This window comes from Sinohyriopsis cumingii, chromosome 2 (assembly GCF_028554795.1).
Source record: "Sinohyriopsis cumingii isolate HCF-2022 chromosome 2, ASM2855479v2, whole genome shotgun sequence".
Taxonomy (NCBI): Eukaryota; Metazoa; Mollusca; class Bivalvia; order Unionida; family Unionidae; genus Sinohyriopsis; species Sinohyriopsis cumingii.
This window is the reverse complement of record NC_142962.1, coordinates 74153198-74170371: the sequence shown is the minus strand read 5'-3', so window position 1 is coordinate 74170371 and position 17174 is coordinate 74153198. Positions and strand designations below refer to the sequence as shown.

The following is a 17174-nucleotide window of genomic DNA, read 5'->3' as shown; positions in this document are numbered from 1 at the left end:
TTTATTTAACTTGGAGAAGCTTCGCAGTTATTACCTAGGCAACACAGAGGCTTCAAGATGGTGGGTATCTGTCGTATTTGCACGATCTCTGCTTTTAAAACAGAACATACGCGGTTCTTTTGTCATGCTAGTGCAATTTTTCATCTCAAATGTCTTGTTTCTAACATTTTAATATATCTGTTTTTTCAGTCAAAGGGAACCACAATTAAAGAGGCAATAGCCAAAGTTGTAAGTAAACTTGCAGTTTATCAAAAGTTGGAGTCTTCTCGATTTTGTACTGCGAAGGACACTAAGCCTGGTTGTAACGCAGATACTGAAATCAATTATAAAAGTTTTTAAATATCCTTAACGTACATTAATAATTGAATTTGTAAATAAAGTGGAGTATACTGCTTTAATGATGCCCTTTCGGAAGATGCAAATAGTGTTAACGTTATATTTATCAGCTTTGTTTTGTTTTTTTTTAACATTAAGGACATTTTAAATTATTTCTTTCTTTTGCGGGAGCTGGTAGAATAAGGTATGGATTTTCTTTCCAACCAGGAATTTTATTTAAAATTTTCGAATATGATGGATATAATTTATTCTTCTTTCCACCAATCAGAGCAAGAGTTGTGTTTTTTTCCATTTCTTTATATAAAGTTGTTTGAGGGCCAGAAGTGTAAACGTTTTCGTAATTCAACCCCCTAAAAAGTGAAATGGTCGGTCTCATAGTGTAGAAAGATATACCGTAGTTCGTGCCACAGTTGCAGCAAAAAAATATGGAATTTCAAATAAGTGTGATTTATCTGCAGATACTGGATCTTTGCAGTATGGTAGAAAAAGTGACTAATAATGATGATTAATTGGCAACATAATAAACACATTTTTATATGCAAATTGCATGCATTGATTTGAAAGTTAAAATGTTACTAACATGAATGGAGACGGGACTAAAAAAAGCGTAAATATTTATGCATTGATATTAAAGTGTAAGAGGCTCAAATCCTCCCACTTCTACCCCCAGACTATTTAGGTTTTGGGGGATTTTTATTTGAACCAAGATAATTTTTCTTATGCTGTGAGATAATTTATATTTTCAACTAATGATCTCATTAGATCTGTATTTTTTTTTCAAAAATCAGATGAAGAATATTTTTTGAAGTAATTTGGAATCAGATGTTTCTTCCCCAAATAAGCCCATTCATGTGGCCCCAGATCATCTTTATGTCAAATCAGATTTATGAAAACTGCCTTGCAATGATAGTTGTCCATGAGAATTAAGCAAAACTGTTTACTATATATACAGGTTATGGACATATATTGAGATGTCAAGAAAAATCTCTTTCTTTATCTTTTTTTTGTTTGTTTGCAAAGATGACAGAAAAATTATGTTTTTCAAACATAACTGTGGTGAATTCAGGAATAAAAAGAACTTTTTTCCATGTGACATCAAGTATTTTAGAAGAAAGAAAGAAAGAAAGAAAGAGTAACAATAAACTAGCAACATTCAGAATTAATTGAAAAATATAAGTAGAATTACAACGTCTTACTACAGAACAATCCGCCAACCATTTATTAAATGGTTGATGTTTGCTTTTCAAATAAGTTTGTTATAATGGCAAAAGGGATATTGGTCTTTAGTTCCCTGGATCCTCCTTCCTTTATTAAAGGTTGGTGTAACCTTTGCACATTTGGATGTATGTGGAATGTTACAGATGATTATATTAAGTTTATAATATGCATTAATGACAGTATCTGGTTGAGATCTTGTTATGTCATCATTTTGTATGACTAGTGAGGAAAGAACTAATCATAGGCAGGTTCAGCTGTTGTAGATAGTTTCAAGATATCTTTCAAAAATAGCCTGTTTTATTCATCTTTGCCTTATTCAAGTACTTAGCTTTACTCCTCTATTTTCTGTACGTTTTCATACTGTATATACTTGCTTCTAAGTCATGCTGCAAACAGCAAAGATCCTGGTCTGCCATAGCATAATGCACCTGCAGATCAGGGTCTATGTTGTTGGTTCTATTGATTATTCCTAACAAACTGCACAGACCCAGATCTACTAACACATTATATGATAGCAGATCGGGGTCTGTGCATTTTGCAGTTGGACTTTACTTATAAATGAGCATATATGGTATCTTTTGTTGTTTTTTGAAATGCTCAACCTTATGGATCTCAGTGGTAATCCTCTTTGGTTTAGGTTGGCTTTTAATCCTTTTTGTTTTAATTCAGGCATCATTGTTGATGAGTATTTAATTGATACAACATATGTAAGGTAGTCTTAACATCAGCTATATTGCTGAGTGGAATGGTTTGCAAATTAAATCATTTAAGAACTTTTTCTCATGAAAGTGTGTGAAATCCTTGTAATGTGTTTCAGTATGGTTACCATTTTTTGCTAGTCTTGGAACATTCTGTATTGTGTGAGTGAATTAGTGTGATGTGTAAATCAGGATGAAGTGTGTTTGTGTACCCTTCTATTCTGCAATTTTTAAAATGATTAAATTGAAAAATCATCATAATATAGCATAGAATCCTTTAACAACAGACTTAACATAACATCATTAGTATTTTACCATAATGCATTTTAATTTCATTTACATCAAACATAAATGGGAAAAACTCAAATAATGGTAAAAAAAATTATGCGATGTTCAGTAAAAGAAATATTTTCATAGTACTTTAATTTTTAATATAAAAAAGCATACTTCCCTTGCATGGTATTCATGTCTGTGATTGCTTTTGTAGGAAGAGAAGGAAGGCGTCAAGGCCCAGGATTTGAAGGAATGCAAGATGTATGGTCAGATTCCTCCAATTGAAAAGATGGATGCCTCCCTTTCCACGCTTGTCAATTGCGAGTAAGTTAATTTAGTAACTGTGATTGAGGTTAGAATTCCAGCAATGATGAACCAACACATCCAGGAATGAATTCATTATTTCTAACATAAACAAACAAACCTTCTCCTGAAGACCTAAATCCTATTACCACTTTAAGATCACAGATAAATTGGATGAAGGTTCAGGTTTTGCTAGTTCTTGAATTTTGTGAGTGATTTTCAGAATAGGAGTTGGACATCAGGTCAGATGCTTGCAGTTTCTTGTTTATCAATAATAGTAGTAGTTGTAGTAGTAGAGAGAAACTTATAAACTTGCTGAAATTTGACACAATTTGGATAATTTTTTGATACTGTTTCATGATACAGTAGCCTTTTTGGGAGCAAAAACATGTGGACAGTCTGAGAAATCTAGGTTACTGAGGGGCAAGTTTAGTGAAGATTCACTGTAATACAGTGGAACCCCACTATAATGCAATAATTGGGGTCCAGAAAATTGGATCACGTTAATGGCTGGGTTGCACTAATGCTAGGTTTTACAATAATTTATGTTTTTCAGAGAACAACTCATTGGCACATATACGTGTATTCATGTCTACTGTATAAGATGGATAGGGTATCAACACCATTTACTATCATGCCGTCGTGTCATGCAATTGATCCATAATGCATGTAATTCCATTGAAAACTTGCACATAGATTTACTATATTCAATAATTTTGTCCCAGATCATTGTGTCTGAATTCAACGTCTAATACATAGCATGAACGAGTATTAACACCATTTACTTGCCATCAGATATCGTACCATTGGGGCTTGCAATTAATCCATAATACATGGAATTCCATTGCAAAAATTGCATACATATTTAAACTATTCAATAATTTTGTCACAGATCATTGTGTATCTGAATTCAGTGGGAAAAATTAACAGCAAAATTAGGTTTAGAAAGACGAAGAACGTGTACAGTTCATTATGTTCCAGGGTCTATGAATGGTGTCTGTAAAAATTTCATACTGCTACAGTTTTCTCATATGCGTTTCCAGGTACATTTATCCATTGTAAATTCCCAATAATTAATGCTTATACACCCATTCGTTTGAATGACTACAGCAAGAATAATTAACGTTCAACACATGCTTTCAGTGTGCATATAACTTTTACTTCAGATTTTGTGAATATCGAATGAAACGTGAAAACTACTATACTAATCATTGCGCAAAGTGCAGAGAACGACTTGTGTTTGTGAATATGCTTTTCCATAACGGTAAAATATTTTTATAAAAAATAGGAAATTAATAACGAGTTCAAAAGCAAACACCATACACATGTAAAACCTGAGAACTAAATGCAGTAGGCCTTCAATTGTCACGAGTCACTTGTAAAAAAAAATTTAAGCTGAACACATGTACATTTTCATGCCCTTTCAATTTCCAGCTAATAAAGCGGACATTATTTACTGGTCAACTGATTGCATCTTATAACACCACCAAGCCCAGCAAACATGTTGGTGGCTTTCATTTTTTGATGTTTATTAAATTGTGAGACTCTTTTATCAACCACTGCTTTGTCTGCTACTTGGTTGTGTATGCAGTTAAAGAAGAAACACATGTTGGCTTTTGTTTGAGCAACATTTGTATACAGAAATAATTGAAGACAATCACAAAGACGACTTACTGGCTTTACTCATGGATCAGTAATAAATAACATTTCTGATAATGTTTATATTGGCATAATACTTCAAGAACCTGGTGAAATTGTTAAATTTCAGAAGCTATGCCACAATCATATTATATTAAAACTCATATGTGAACTCTTCTCCACAATGATAATAAACATTTTACACACTATTTCTCGTACTTAAAAAAATATTTTTCCTGGTACAAGAAAAATACATGTACATGTATTTAAAATTTCAGGAACTATGCCACGATTATATTATATTCAAATTCATACATGATCTCTTCCCCAAAATGAAAATACATTTTTTATACACTATTTCATGTACTTTGAAGAAAATATTTTTTTTTCCATGTGCAAATGAATATATGAAATTTCAGGAGCCATGCCAAAACCATGTTTATATCTGAATTTGCGTTATCGTATGGCACATTATGGTGGGGTCACACAATAAGTAGTAATAGTGGAGACAAATGTTAGTCATCCCAATGCTGTAACCTGTATGTATTAGTCTTAAGGACTAAAGATGTACACCCCCCACCCCATCCCGAGACATAATTATTATGAATTTTGAAGCTATTCAGTCATCCAGCTTTGAAACAAAACCCTTGTCACTAGTTGGGTCTGGATAATCATTGTTGTGCTATAGTAGTCACAGTAGCAGTGATAGTAAAGTCTTGGATGAGAAAAAGGTTGTAACAATAATAATGATATACATGGATAATAGGTTCTACTGAAGGGAGATAAGTTGATGTATACAATACTAAATTTGGTTGGTTATACAATGGTTGGGTTCTATGGACCCCAACCACTGTGTTTTTTGCAGGATCATACTGAACATAGATAATAGGTTATACTGAAGGGAGATAAGTTGATGTATACAGTACTAAACAGAATCCTTAAGTAAAGTATTATAATCTTAACTTCAGAAGGTTTAGAATGGAATTTCTAGAGTGTAGTGATAGATAAAAATTTCATTTTAAACTTTACAAAATAGATTTTATATCATTCATCTACAGGAGACTGTACATCAGAAATTGAAGCTAAAAAGAGATTTTACTTTTTTTGTAAACCCAATATCACCATTAAACTATTCTATTTCATTGACATACTTGAATTTAAGAGGGAAAACATTTGTATATAACGTAAACAGAAATTGTTTGTAGACTTTTGAAATAAATCACACTTTATTTAATCAATTGCAGAGAAACGTTTCATGTGATTGTCTTTAAAACAAGTTTTAAAACATGTACAATTAAAACACACCATTATGTAAAACAGCCAGCTTATATAAATTCATAAATCCATAAAATTTCAGTTTTAACTATTTGACGATGCATCATATTTCAGAATTATAATTTAAAAAATCTTTGATTCTGATAAATATATTTCTGCAGTTTGGGTTTGAAATATAAGATTGTTATAATACTTTAAATTTAAAAAAATACATGCAATATATGTAGTTGGATATCAGAGTTTTATTTTTGCCTTGGCAGAAACTTTTAGTGATTTTCAGATTTTACCATTCATTGTCTGGTGCCTTAGTATGTTAGTGATAAATGTAGCCAGACTATTTTCTACATGCATTTATTTTTAAATGATTAAAAGGAATGTATATTTTCTACCTATATTTTTACCTTTCAGGAAACTCTCACTGTCAACCAATTGCATTGAGAAAATTGCAAACCTGAATGGTCTGAGTGAGTACATGTTGCTGATATTTCTGTGTATATGTGCATCTTCATTTGTATTTTGTCTTAATCTCTTAATTGTAATGCACACTATTGTAAGATGTGTCTCTGTATTTGCTTCTTTCATCTATATATAACATAGAAATCCATTAGTACTGGGTAAATTGGTATCTTCTCCCTAAATTAAGACGTACATTTTTTCCTTTTTATTAAATCTGGAGCTTGAGTTCGTTACTTGTCTTAGTCATGGCCCATTCAAAGAAATACCATTTAACAACTTGTCACCAATATCAAAACTAATTTTCAAAATGGCTGCTGGGTTTACATTTGTGGCTGTAATGGTCATAGACCAGGAGAGCTTAGGGGATGGTCAGTTGTCCCTTATCCATCATCCATTTTATGGTCCATGCATCCACTAGCACAAGTTTATCACTACTTCTCCTAAACAACATGGAGGATTACCATAAAACTTTATACACACACATTCATCCCAAGATCTAGTTGGTCCCAAATGAAAATGGTGCCACTCAGACATCCAGAATGGCTACAGCAGTGACCATCTTGAAAATCTTGTTATTGCTATTTCTCCTGTATGGATGGTCATATTAGCATCGAGTTTTCAACAAAAGACTTCTTATTATAATGTCTGGTTGGACCTAAATGAAAATGCTGCTGAGCTGATGTCCAGAATGAAAAGTCATAGTGCCATAGAGTTTTCACCAGAAGACTTCTTATGATGACTAGTGCCATAGAGTTTTCACCAGAAGACTTCTTATGATGACTAGTGTCATACAGTTTTCACCAGAAGACTTCTTATGATGACTAGTGCCATAGAGTTTTCACCAGAAGACTTCTTATGATGACTAGTGCCATAGAGTTTTCACCAGAAGACTTCTTATGATGACTAGTGCCAGAGAGTTTTCACCAGAAGACTTCTTATGATGACTAGTCAGTCCGAAATGAAATTGTTGCTGATCTGATGTCCAAAATGGTCACTGTAGCAGCCATCTTGAAAATCTTGCTATCATTACTCTTCCTGAATGGATAGTGATGTCAGCGTGGGGCTTTTATTAAAAGACTTTCTTATGCTGACTATTTGTGATGCTCAGTTATTCATTATGGCCCCATTATGGCCTTCTTAAAAGTATTTTTATCACTACCTGTACTTCACTTGAATGAATGGTCATAAAAGCATGGAGTTTTCACTGAAGGACTTCTTATGATGTCAGGTTGGTCATAAATGAAAATAGTGACTATCTCACTTCCAGTATGATATCCATAGTGGCCATTTTGAAACTCTTGTTATCACTGCTACTAGATGACTGGTCATATCAGCATCTCCAGTTCTCTTTTGTTTGATTTTAAATCTGTAAAATGGAAATCTGTCAACCTTGACCTGCCATGTGTTGCTTTTTTTTCATTCACTGATCTGTCATGTGTTTTTATTTATTCATTATATGTGCAAAATTATTTCATCTTTTTGTGTTATTTTGTCTTAATTTTGTGGGTGAATATTAACATCTTTTTTATTCTTCCAGAAAATCTAAAAATTTTATCCCTGGGTAGAAACTTGATCAAATCCTTAACAGGTTTGGTAAGTGTTTATATTGCTGGTATTCTATTTAATTACATCTTGCATAGAATTATAGTGTCTTACAGAGCTGAAGAAAGTGAGTAAATTTTCAAAATCTGCATTCTTGCAGCTGATATGTAAAGTAACAGAGTAGATAGTTGACTCAGTATGAACATGGAGAGTTACAGATTGACTTCTTGTGACTGTTGCATTTTCTTTACTTGGCCCCAGTCCAACCAGATGTTAGTAAATAACAGTTTATGTGCTAAACAGGGTGGTGAAAATGACCATACAAGTTGATTTATGGTTGCTTTGAATTCCACTTTGATCACAATACAAGTATACAATGTTTTCCTTTTTTTGTTCCATAAGAGACATGTTTTTTAAATAGTAGGTTTTTGTTTTTCAAAACAAAAAATTAATAACAATAACTTTCACTCTGTCTTGGACCATGCATGAGAGTAACCCCATAGAGTCCTGGGAAAAGTGTTAGAAATTACTTTTTACAGCAATTATCCATGAGATATTTTTTCATTAAAACATGTATCAGAAACAAAACTAATTGCAATTTTGTTTTTCAGTATTAGTTTAATGTCTTTAGGCCATAATACATTTCAGTAATGGAAAAACATTTTCTGTCTTTGTTGTCAATAAAGGAAGCAGTTGGTGACACCTTAGAGCAACTCTGGATTTCATACAATCTTATAGAAAAACTGAAAGGAATCAACGTGCTCAAGAAATTGAAGGTATATATTTCATTTATATTACACTAAAATAATAGCAGCTGTTGAATTTTCAGGCCACTGTTTTTTTTCTTGTTCAAGGCAAAAGATTGCCTTAGATGTGAAGTTCTGAGTTCCTTATTAGATAATATGGTCATTCCTAAAAGTGTGTCATGATTATAAATAATAATAATTTCTTGCTACATTCATTTTACTTAACACAGTGGAACTTAAAACCAAATAATTCACCATATCTCTTGCTAGTTTGCTGATGTTTTCCAAATTTATCATCTCTGATGAAAATATAAATAATTACAAAACCAAAAGCAGTGATTTATGAGTTTGATGAGTAGAACAATTTTTTTAGCTTTACTGGTCAAAGATCAGGAAAGGTTATGCCATCCAGGCATGTTGTGCATCATGGATCTATTAGATAATTGTTTGCTTAATAATCACTACTGACCTCCTGGACTACTAGGAAGTCTACTATGAGACATTACACACACATTCCTGACCATGACTAATTGGTCCTAAGTGAACATGGTGCCACTCTAATAGCTGATAAATCTGTCATGGTAGCCAACATGGCTAAATCTTATCACTACATCATGAGTACTTATGTTCATAACAATATGGAGTTTTCACTGAAAGATTTCTTTTGAGGTCTTGTTGGTCTGAAATAAAAATGGTGCTGATCTGACATCCATCATGGCCAACATGATGCCATCTCAAAGATATTATGATCACAACTTTTCTTGAACAGATGATGATATTGACATGTTTTTTAAATACCAAAACACTTTTCATGATGTCTAGTTGGTTCTAAATAAAAATATTTCTGGTCACCTCTTCAATATGGCCACCTGATGGTCATCTTGAAGTTCTTCTTATCTTCACCTTGAGAATGGCTGTATCAACATGGGGTTTTCATCAAATATTTAGCATGGCAATTATTGTAGTTGGTCACAAATGAAAATGGTATCATTCTGGTTTCCAATGTGACCACCATTTCAAGAAGCTGATTATTGTGTCTTCTTATGAGCAACTGGTTGTAATGACATGGGATTTTCACTAAAAGTTGTATGATGTCCAGTGGGTTTTAAATGAAAATGGTGCCAAACAGACCTCCAACATTGGGGCAACATGGCAGCTATCTTGAAAATCTTGTTATTTCTTCTTCCCCTGAACAGATTGTCATAATGAAATTGGTTTTCTCACAAAGGTTTCTTGGTGCTAAATGAAATTGTTCAGACCTCCAAAACAATAACCTTTAAAAATCTTGTTAACATTGCTCACCTTGAAGATATGGTGGTCATATGAACATGGGATATTCAACAAAATGGTTGAAAATGGAGTTGGTCATGAATAGAAATGATGCTGATATAGCCTTTGAGAATAGCCACCACCACAGGTATTGTAAAAACAAATCATGTATTTGCTACCAAATATCCGGAATGAAAGATTGTTCTAGTTTGTTATAAAATATATTTTTCTTGCATTTTGTAGTTGTTCCTATATTAAAATAATGTTGATCATACTTCAAAAATGGCTGGCATGATGGTCATCCTGAAAATGTTTATGTGGCTACTTTCCCTGAATGGATGGTCATATCAGCATGGGTTTTGTCTCTAAAACACTACATGATAGCAATATGATGCTCATCTGACCTCCAACATGGAAGTTAGAATAGCCATCTAGGACCTTTTATTATTATTGCACCTGTTGAATGGGATTTATATGGGGTTTTCACTAAAATACTTTGGACAGTGTGTTACTGGTACTGAATTAAAATGGCATAGATCTGAGCAACAAATCTACCTGTTTGTGAAGATGTTTCAAAGCCAAACATAATCAACCCTGATGTCAAGTCAGAGGCCACTACTTGCATTTTTGTATTTCACTGAGCTTATGAACATAGTGACTTGTCCATATACAAGTGTTACGTGTTTAGGCTTGAATAAACAGTAACACAGAAAGAGTGAAAACAAAAAGCTTTTTTAAAAATAAACAAATAATTTATTTCCCTGGAAAAATTCTGTAAAAAAGCTTAGATTTAGTTAGATGCTGATCTTTGAATTTTCTGTACTGTTGTTGATTAAAACAATCATACTCCCCTTTCTTTATCCATATTGGACTAGAGTCCTGTGACAGCTATGCTGTAACAGTTAATTGGTGGCACCTTTATTGATTGATTGTCCAACAAAGAAACAATATGTAAACCTAATCATCTTTGAGGTTTACTTTGTTTAGTTTTTATTTGACACCTTAATGGATAAAAAGATAAAGATCATTGAATATAATCACATTTGAGACATGCCTAGCAAATAGAGTAAAATCAGGAACCCTGGTGGGTATATCTTGACAGCATCTGAGACCAGGTCAGGATACCATATTGAAGGTCGAAGGCCATGACAAAGAAATTTATTCTGCACTATGAGGTGTCTTGTCAGCTTCATAACTCAAACATATTCAAAAATATTTTTTGTACCAAATTTGGTATGTTTCTCAAGAATATTTTAGATGTTTTCAATACTGAGCACTTCAAAGGAATTAAAAGACAGAAGCAGCTGACTATTTGTGGGTTTATATCCAGGAATTTTTCTTTCCAGCCTATTGATTGCCAGCCCCTTCAAGGTCTGAGCTCTTGTTACAGAGCTTTTACAAACCCATTAAAACAACTTTGCAAGGTGCAAATATTTTTCCCCTAAAAGGACTTATGTGAAATATACTGACATAATATTTTTGCAGTGTACATCTTTAGGTTGTTTTAAACATGCATCTTTACTCAATAGAAACCTGTCACTAGGACATCATTTATAGATATGAAGTTGTCTGTTTTTCAGGTTCTTTACATGTCAAATAATCTAGTAAAGGACTGGGGAGAATTTCAGAAGCTGGTAAGTAATGAAAGGGGGAGAAGTGTTACCACATTACTGGATTTGAAAATCCAAAAGTTCATTATTATTTAAATTAATGTTTCTGATTATCATTTAGGCAAATATTTTACTGACCTTTTGCTCTTTGTAATGATTTCAACATATTTAAACCTGTTTTTAATAATTATGTTGATTTTGTGAAAATATTTTAAAGTAAACATTATATACTGAAATATCTGGACAGCCATTATTACTAAATATGAATTCTTTCTGTCTTGATATACCAGTATGCAGAATGTGTTAGTTTGTTTGGAATATTGCATCCAGACACAAACAGGCAAAATTTGCTGAGTTTTTATTTATAAAGTAATGATAAATACTGCATTCAAGCTATACATTAATACATGCAACTGATGGACTGAAGCATGAAGTTTAGAAACTGCATGATATCCATGTCTGTACAAATTCTATGCAGGTGCAAAAATTTGAGTTAAAACACCCACACAAGTTGAGACATTTTATGAGAGCAGGTCATTGTATGAGTACTATTCTGTGGGTAGAAGAATGTTTTTTTTTCAAGTGAAATTTTTTTAATGAGTCAGATAATTTGAATCCATATTTTGCCAGCAAAAGATTGAAATTATTAGATGAGTTTTATAAATTTCATTTGTAATAAGTATGCAGTGTATAACGAGTATACAGTTGTAAATTCTTTTTATCATATTATAAAATATACTGACTTTATTTTATGAAACTGCAGAGTAGTTTAATGATGTGATGCTAAAAATCATTTGAATGTCTCAGTCTTTATGCCTGCCTTACATGAATGTCATGAAGTATAATTATACATGGGAGAAGTATAAAAATTATGGTATGTGTATATTAATCTATATAACATTGTAGTCATGTGATAAATTAAAACCAGTTCTAGTGCTTATCCATCAGACAGATCATTCTGTGTATAATGGGAATAATTTGAATTCGATTTGTTCTCAAATGCTTTATTTCTAGTAACCTATCTTTGTTACTGTTATTCTAGTCAGATTTGCCTTGCCTAGAGGAGCTGGTGTTTGTAGGAAATCCACTTGAGGAAACCCATACAGCACAAGGGGACTACAGAGACAGAGTGGCCGCTAAGCTCTCGAAGCTCAGGAAACTTGATGGTACATAAACTGTTTATCAAACTTCTTGTTTAAAGAAAAGGTTTGGACTGTGAAACCTGTATGTTCATCTATGTCTGACTTCTTATTACTGCTGTGGATTCACTGTCCACCCAGGTCCAAATAATAATATATCCATCTATGTAGGGAAATTTACTGTGGTTTAATATTTAAATGTTTTTACACCCATATTTTGGCAGAGTGTATTTATGTTAAGACCCTTCTGTCCAACTTTTTCTTGTAAGCATGATACCTTCAATTCTACTGCATGCACCTTCAGCAAACTTTGTGGATAGCTTGCACATGGGATAAGGAAGAAGCCTATCAGCTTTGGGGTCAAAATATCAAATGTCAAAGTCACAGTGACTAAAAGAAGAAAAAGGTTTTCGTTGAATGACATTAGTTTTACATCACATACCCAGACCAAACTTTATGGTTGGCTTACTTGTTGGGTGAGGAAGAAGCTTAACAATTTTGGTTGTCAAAGGCTAGGGTCAGTGTGGCTCAAATATGTTTTCCAGAAAACTTTTACCCTAGAGTAAGTTGCTTGACCAAATTTTGTTTATGGCTTGCACTCGGGTAATAGCAAAACTTGTTGATTCAGGGGTTAAGATATCTGTCAGAGGTCACAGTCATGGTACATCTAATAAGAAATAATGGTTCTGCATAATAACTTTTGGTCAAGAGTGCATACCTGGACCAAAGGTACATGTTACATGAGACCTGTTGATCAATAATTTCTGAGTCAACCATGGTCTACTAGTTCCTATTTAGAGGACTATTAAACACGGGGTGGCCGTATAATGTACTACATTCACAGTACTCTTGTTGCCACTTAGTCACAAAGAGAGAAAAATGACCCTTGTAGATATTCAAGACACTGATGTTATCAAAGGACATTGATGAAATTAAATAGTTGGAAAGTTTTAAAAAATCATGAAAGTTAAGGATGTGATTTTTTTTAAAACCAGAATTTAAACAAATTTAACAACTTCAGCACTTCTTATACATGGCATTTGGAAGCATCACATTTTAGAAAATTGATCTGGCAAGGAAAATGTGTTGCTATAATGTAGTGTACATTGACTAATTGATCTGGCAAGGACACAATATTGCTATGATGGTGTGTATATTGACTAAATGATCTGGCAAGGATACTATATTGCTATAATGTTGTGTACATTGACTAATTGATCTGGCAAGGATACTATATTGCAATAATGTTGTGTACATTGTCTAACTGATCTGGCAAGGATACTATATTGCTATAATGTTGTGTACATTGACTAATTGATCTGGTAAGGATACTATATTGCAATAATGTTGTGTACATTGACTAATTGATCTGGCAAGGATATTATGTAGCTATAATGTTGTGTACATTGTCTAATTGATCTGGCAAGGATACTATATTGCAATAATGTTGTGTACATTGACTAATTGATCTGGCAAGGATACTATATTGCAGTAATGTTGTGTACATTGACTAATTGATCTGGCAAGGAATATACTATATTGCAATAATGTTGTGTACATTGACTAATTGATCTGGCAAGGATACTATATAGCTATAATGTTGTGTACATTGTCTAATTGATCTGGCAAGGATACTAATTGATCTGGCAAGGATGCTATATTGGTATAATGTTGTGTCTAGTCCAACATACCTATCCGATCTCACCCATGTGTACACACAAGCAAGATACTTACGCTCCTCTTCTGACAATCGTATACTCATTATTCCCACTATGAAAACAAAGTCATATGGACAGTGTTCTTTTGCATACCAAGGCCCAGCAATGTGGAATGAATTGCCCTCTGAATTTAGACACAAAGACACAGTGATCACATTCAAGAGGGCTCTCAAAACTCACTTATTTTGACTGCAAGAACAAACTTAAAGACCTAATAATGTTTCCTACCTGAAATATTCTCAGCATGTTTTTTAATTTTTAATGTTTTTCTAATTTCATGGTGTTTGTTTTTGTAATAATATTATTATATGTTTTTATCTTATAGGTGTTGTCTAATGTTGTAAAGTGCTTAGAGCTTCTAAAGATTAGGTGCTATACAAAGTCCTCATTATTATTATTATTATTACAATTGACTAATTGGTCTGGCAAGGATGCTATATTGTTATAATTTTGTGTACATTGATTAATTGATCTGGCAAGGATGCTATATTGTTATAATGTTGTGTACATTGACTAACAGAGACTAAGATATATATACTCTTAAATATTTACACGTTTCAGTCTGCAAGGTAGAAACTAACAAGGATACTGCATTATAGAAATTTAAACCTGCCACAGTGGATAACTCCATATAAAGGACAACATTTATAAACCACCATTTTTAATGTTACTTACATACCATATTTAATGTAATATCCACACTTTCTGCTTACAACTTATTATTTTGGTAAATTTTGAAATGTTGTATCCTATCATGATAAGTGTTCACTGATTGTATCAACTGTATACACCTGCAAGAAGGGCTGTCTCCTTGTCTGTATTGGGAGCTCTGACATTTGGCAGTGCAGTATGGTCACACTGTATAGAGCACATGTTACATTCATATTTAAGTCTGATTTCCATCATAAAGTTAAGTGGTATACATAGTCTTAAGTTTCAAGAAAGTCAAGATTACAAAGTGGCTTTTAGCAACTGCTGCCCTCCCATGAGATATGCCAGGACTGAAAAATTTACTCTCTGAGAAGTTTATATTTTGCAAAGTTTTACCCAAAAATGGGCGTGTACTTTTCAAAGCCTCGTTAGGTATTACATTTAATATGGTACTTTTACCTATGAAGAGGATGCCAATTTATAAAAGAAAAAATTGTTGACTGTCCTTTATTGACAGGTTTCACCACATTTCTCAGGTTCTAGAACTTAAAAATTCATTAAAAGTTAACAATTTAAACAAAAGTGTTTGTATTTTAAGACAGGTGCAGCTGTTTCAGATATCTTTCGTCTTCACCTCTGTCTTTTCAGTGACAGTATGGGATGACAATAAATTTGCATAAGGCTTTAATTTGTAATTCATATGTACATTATTATGGTGATAATTCAAACACAAAAAAGACTTTGGGAAACAAAATACTAGCTTACTAGGACACATAAAAATGGATTGAATGATTGAAAATTAATACAGTTTCAAATACTCACACAACATTATAGTGGCTTTCTTTGGCATGATCTTAGTTTATTAATCCAGTTATTTTCAAAAATTAGGCATATAACTTTCAATGTTTTTTTACTCTATTGATATAGTATATATAGAATGATAGAATCCTTTGTTTTTGAAATGCCTTTATGCATGTATATACTTTTTCAATGTTCTTTTCAGGAGTTCCTGTGATCCGTGATGAAGTAGAAGAAGAGGAAGGAGGTTCTTGAATGCATTGGACACATCATGTACATTGAAAATCAGCTTACCATTGTTCCATTTTTTTTCAGCCCAAAATATTAAAGTTACAGTTCAATTTTCACTTAAGGTCTCAGTTTTAGCATTGACTTGACCTTTTGCATTCATTCAATGTTTAATAAGACTCGAGTAAATTTTATCTGATGTTATTACATTGTACATGAGTTAGTGTTGTTTTAAGTATGTTTCCAAACCTTTATCTTGAAATGTTGAGTTCAGGGTATGCTCAAAATCGAGATATTTTGTGAAAGTGATGATTAGGGGAAAAGTTTCTGATTTGAAAATATCATTTTGCTGTGCATTTTGACAAGTTATATAGTACATGCATACAATCAAAACCTAAATCTAATGTTAAAATATTCATTCAAAGAACTGTGGGTAGTGCTGTCTCAAAGAATGGTCAAAATCTGATGGCTTTATCTTGTAACAAGATGAGAATGTTTGACAAATTTTCATGTTTGTGTATTATTCATTACTAAGTTAGTAATGACAAGCATTATCTACAAAATATTTTAATAAATCTACCGTCCAGAAATTATTTTTGCTGAAAGAGAAATTATGTCTGTGAATGATTATAGGAATATTATATTTATTTGAACAGCAAACACATGCTTAGAAAAAAATATACTTTCTTACAAAAACAACAGATTATCATCCCTTGTAAAGTTTCTAGTAGAAATCCTCCAGATATTCATTTAAAATACTGTTGAAATTAAATTCAGTTAAAAGAAAATAATAACACTCATTTATTTCGAGGAAAGATGTACCAATGTATGTGTTTTCGTATGATCTTCCAATTCAGTATTTTCAACATTTTGATCGTTGTTGTTCATTGCTTTTTCATTGTGTTAAGCATTTGGGAAAAATATGATGTAAACATGTCAACACTTTACAAAAAAAATTGTAAATATAATGTCCTATTTATTTAGGACTTTCTTCTGATTTATTTCTGTAGGATTTTTAATTACTTGTAAATTACCTGTAATATACTTTCATAAATAAAGTTATTGTCATTCATTCCATGTTTTCTATTCCTTTCAAATAGATGCAGTCTGTTATATAAATTTAGTTGGAGGTACCTATTTAATTGTGCAGTTTATGGTGAAAACCTGATCGAAAATTCTATTATTTGTTTAAGTATAGTGAAGGTACCTGTTTAATTCTGCTTTATTGGATATGTGCAGTTTATTGTGAAGACCTGATAGAAACTTCTATTATTAT

The 17174-nt window shown here is 32.5% G+C and overlaps 1 protein-coding gene across 1 annotated transcript; it reads left to right on the top strand.

Moving 5' to 3' along the window:
* Window positions 1-42: 42 nt before the first annotated feature.
* LOC149805183 (dynein axonemal light chain 1-like) lies at window positions 43-16970 on the top strand. Its single transcript, XM_089948275.1, has 9 exons — window positions 43-60; window positions 190-228; window positions 2740-2849; window positions 6150-6205; window positions 7735-7790; window positions 8426-8515; window positions 11335-11388; window positions 12407-12530; window positions 15876-16970. Exons 1-9 carry the CDS (start codon window positions 58-60, stop codon window positions 15923-15925), a joined length of 582 nt encoding a protein of 193 aa, XP_089804401.1. The 5' UTR covers window positions 43-57; the 3' UTR covers window positions 15926-16970.
* The last annotated feature ends 204 nt before the right edge of the window (window positions 16971-17174 follow it).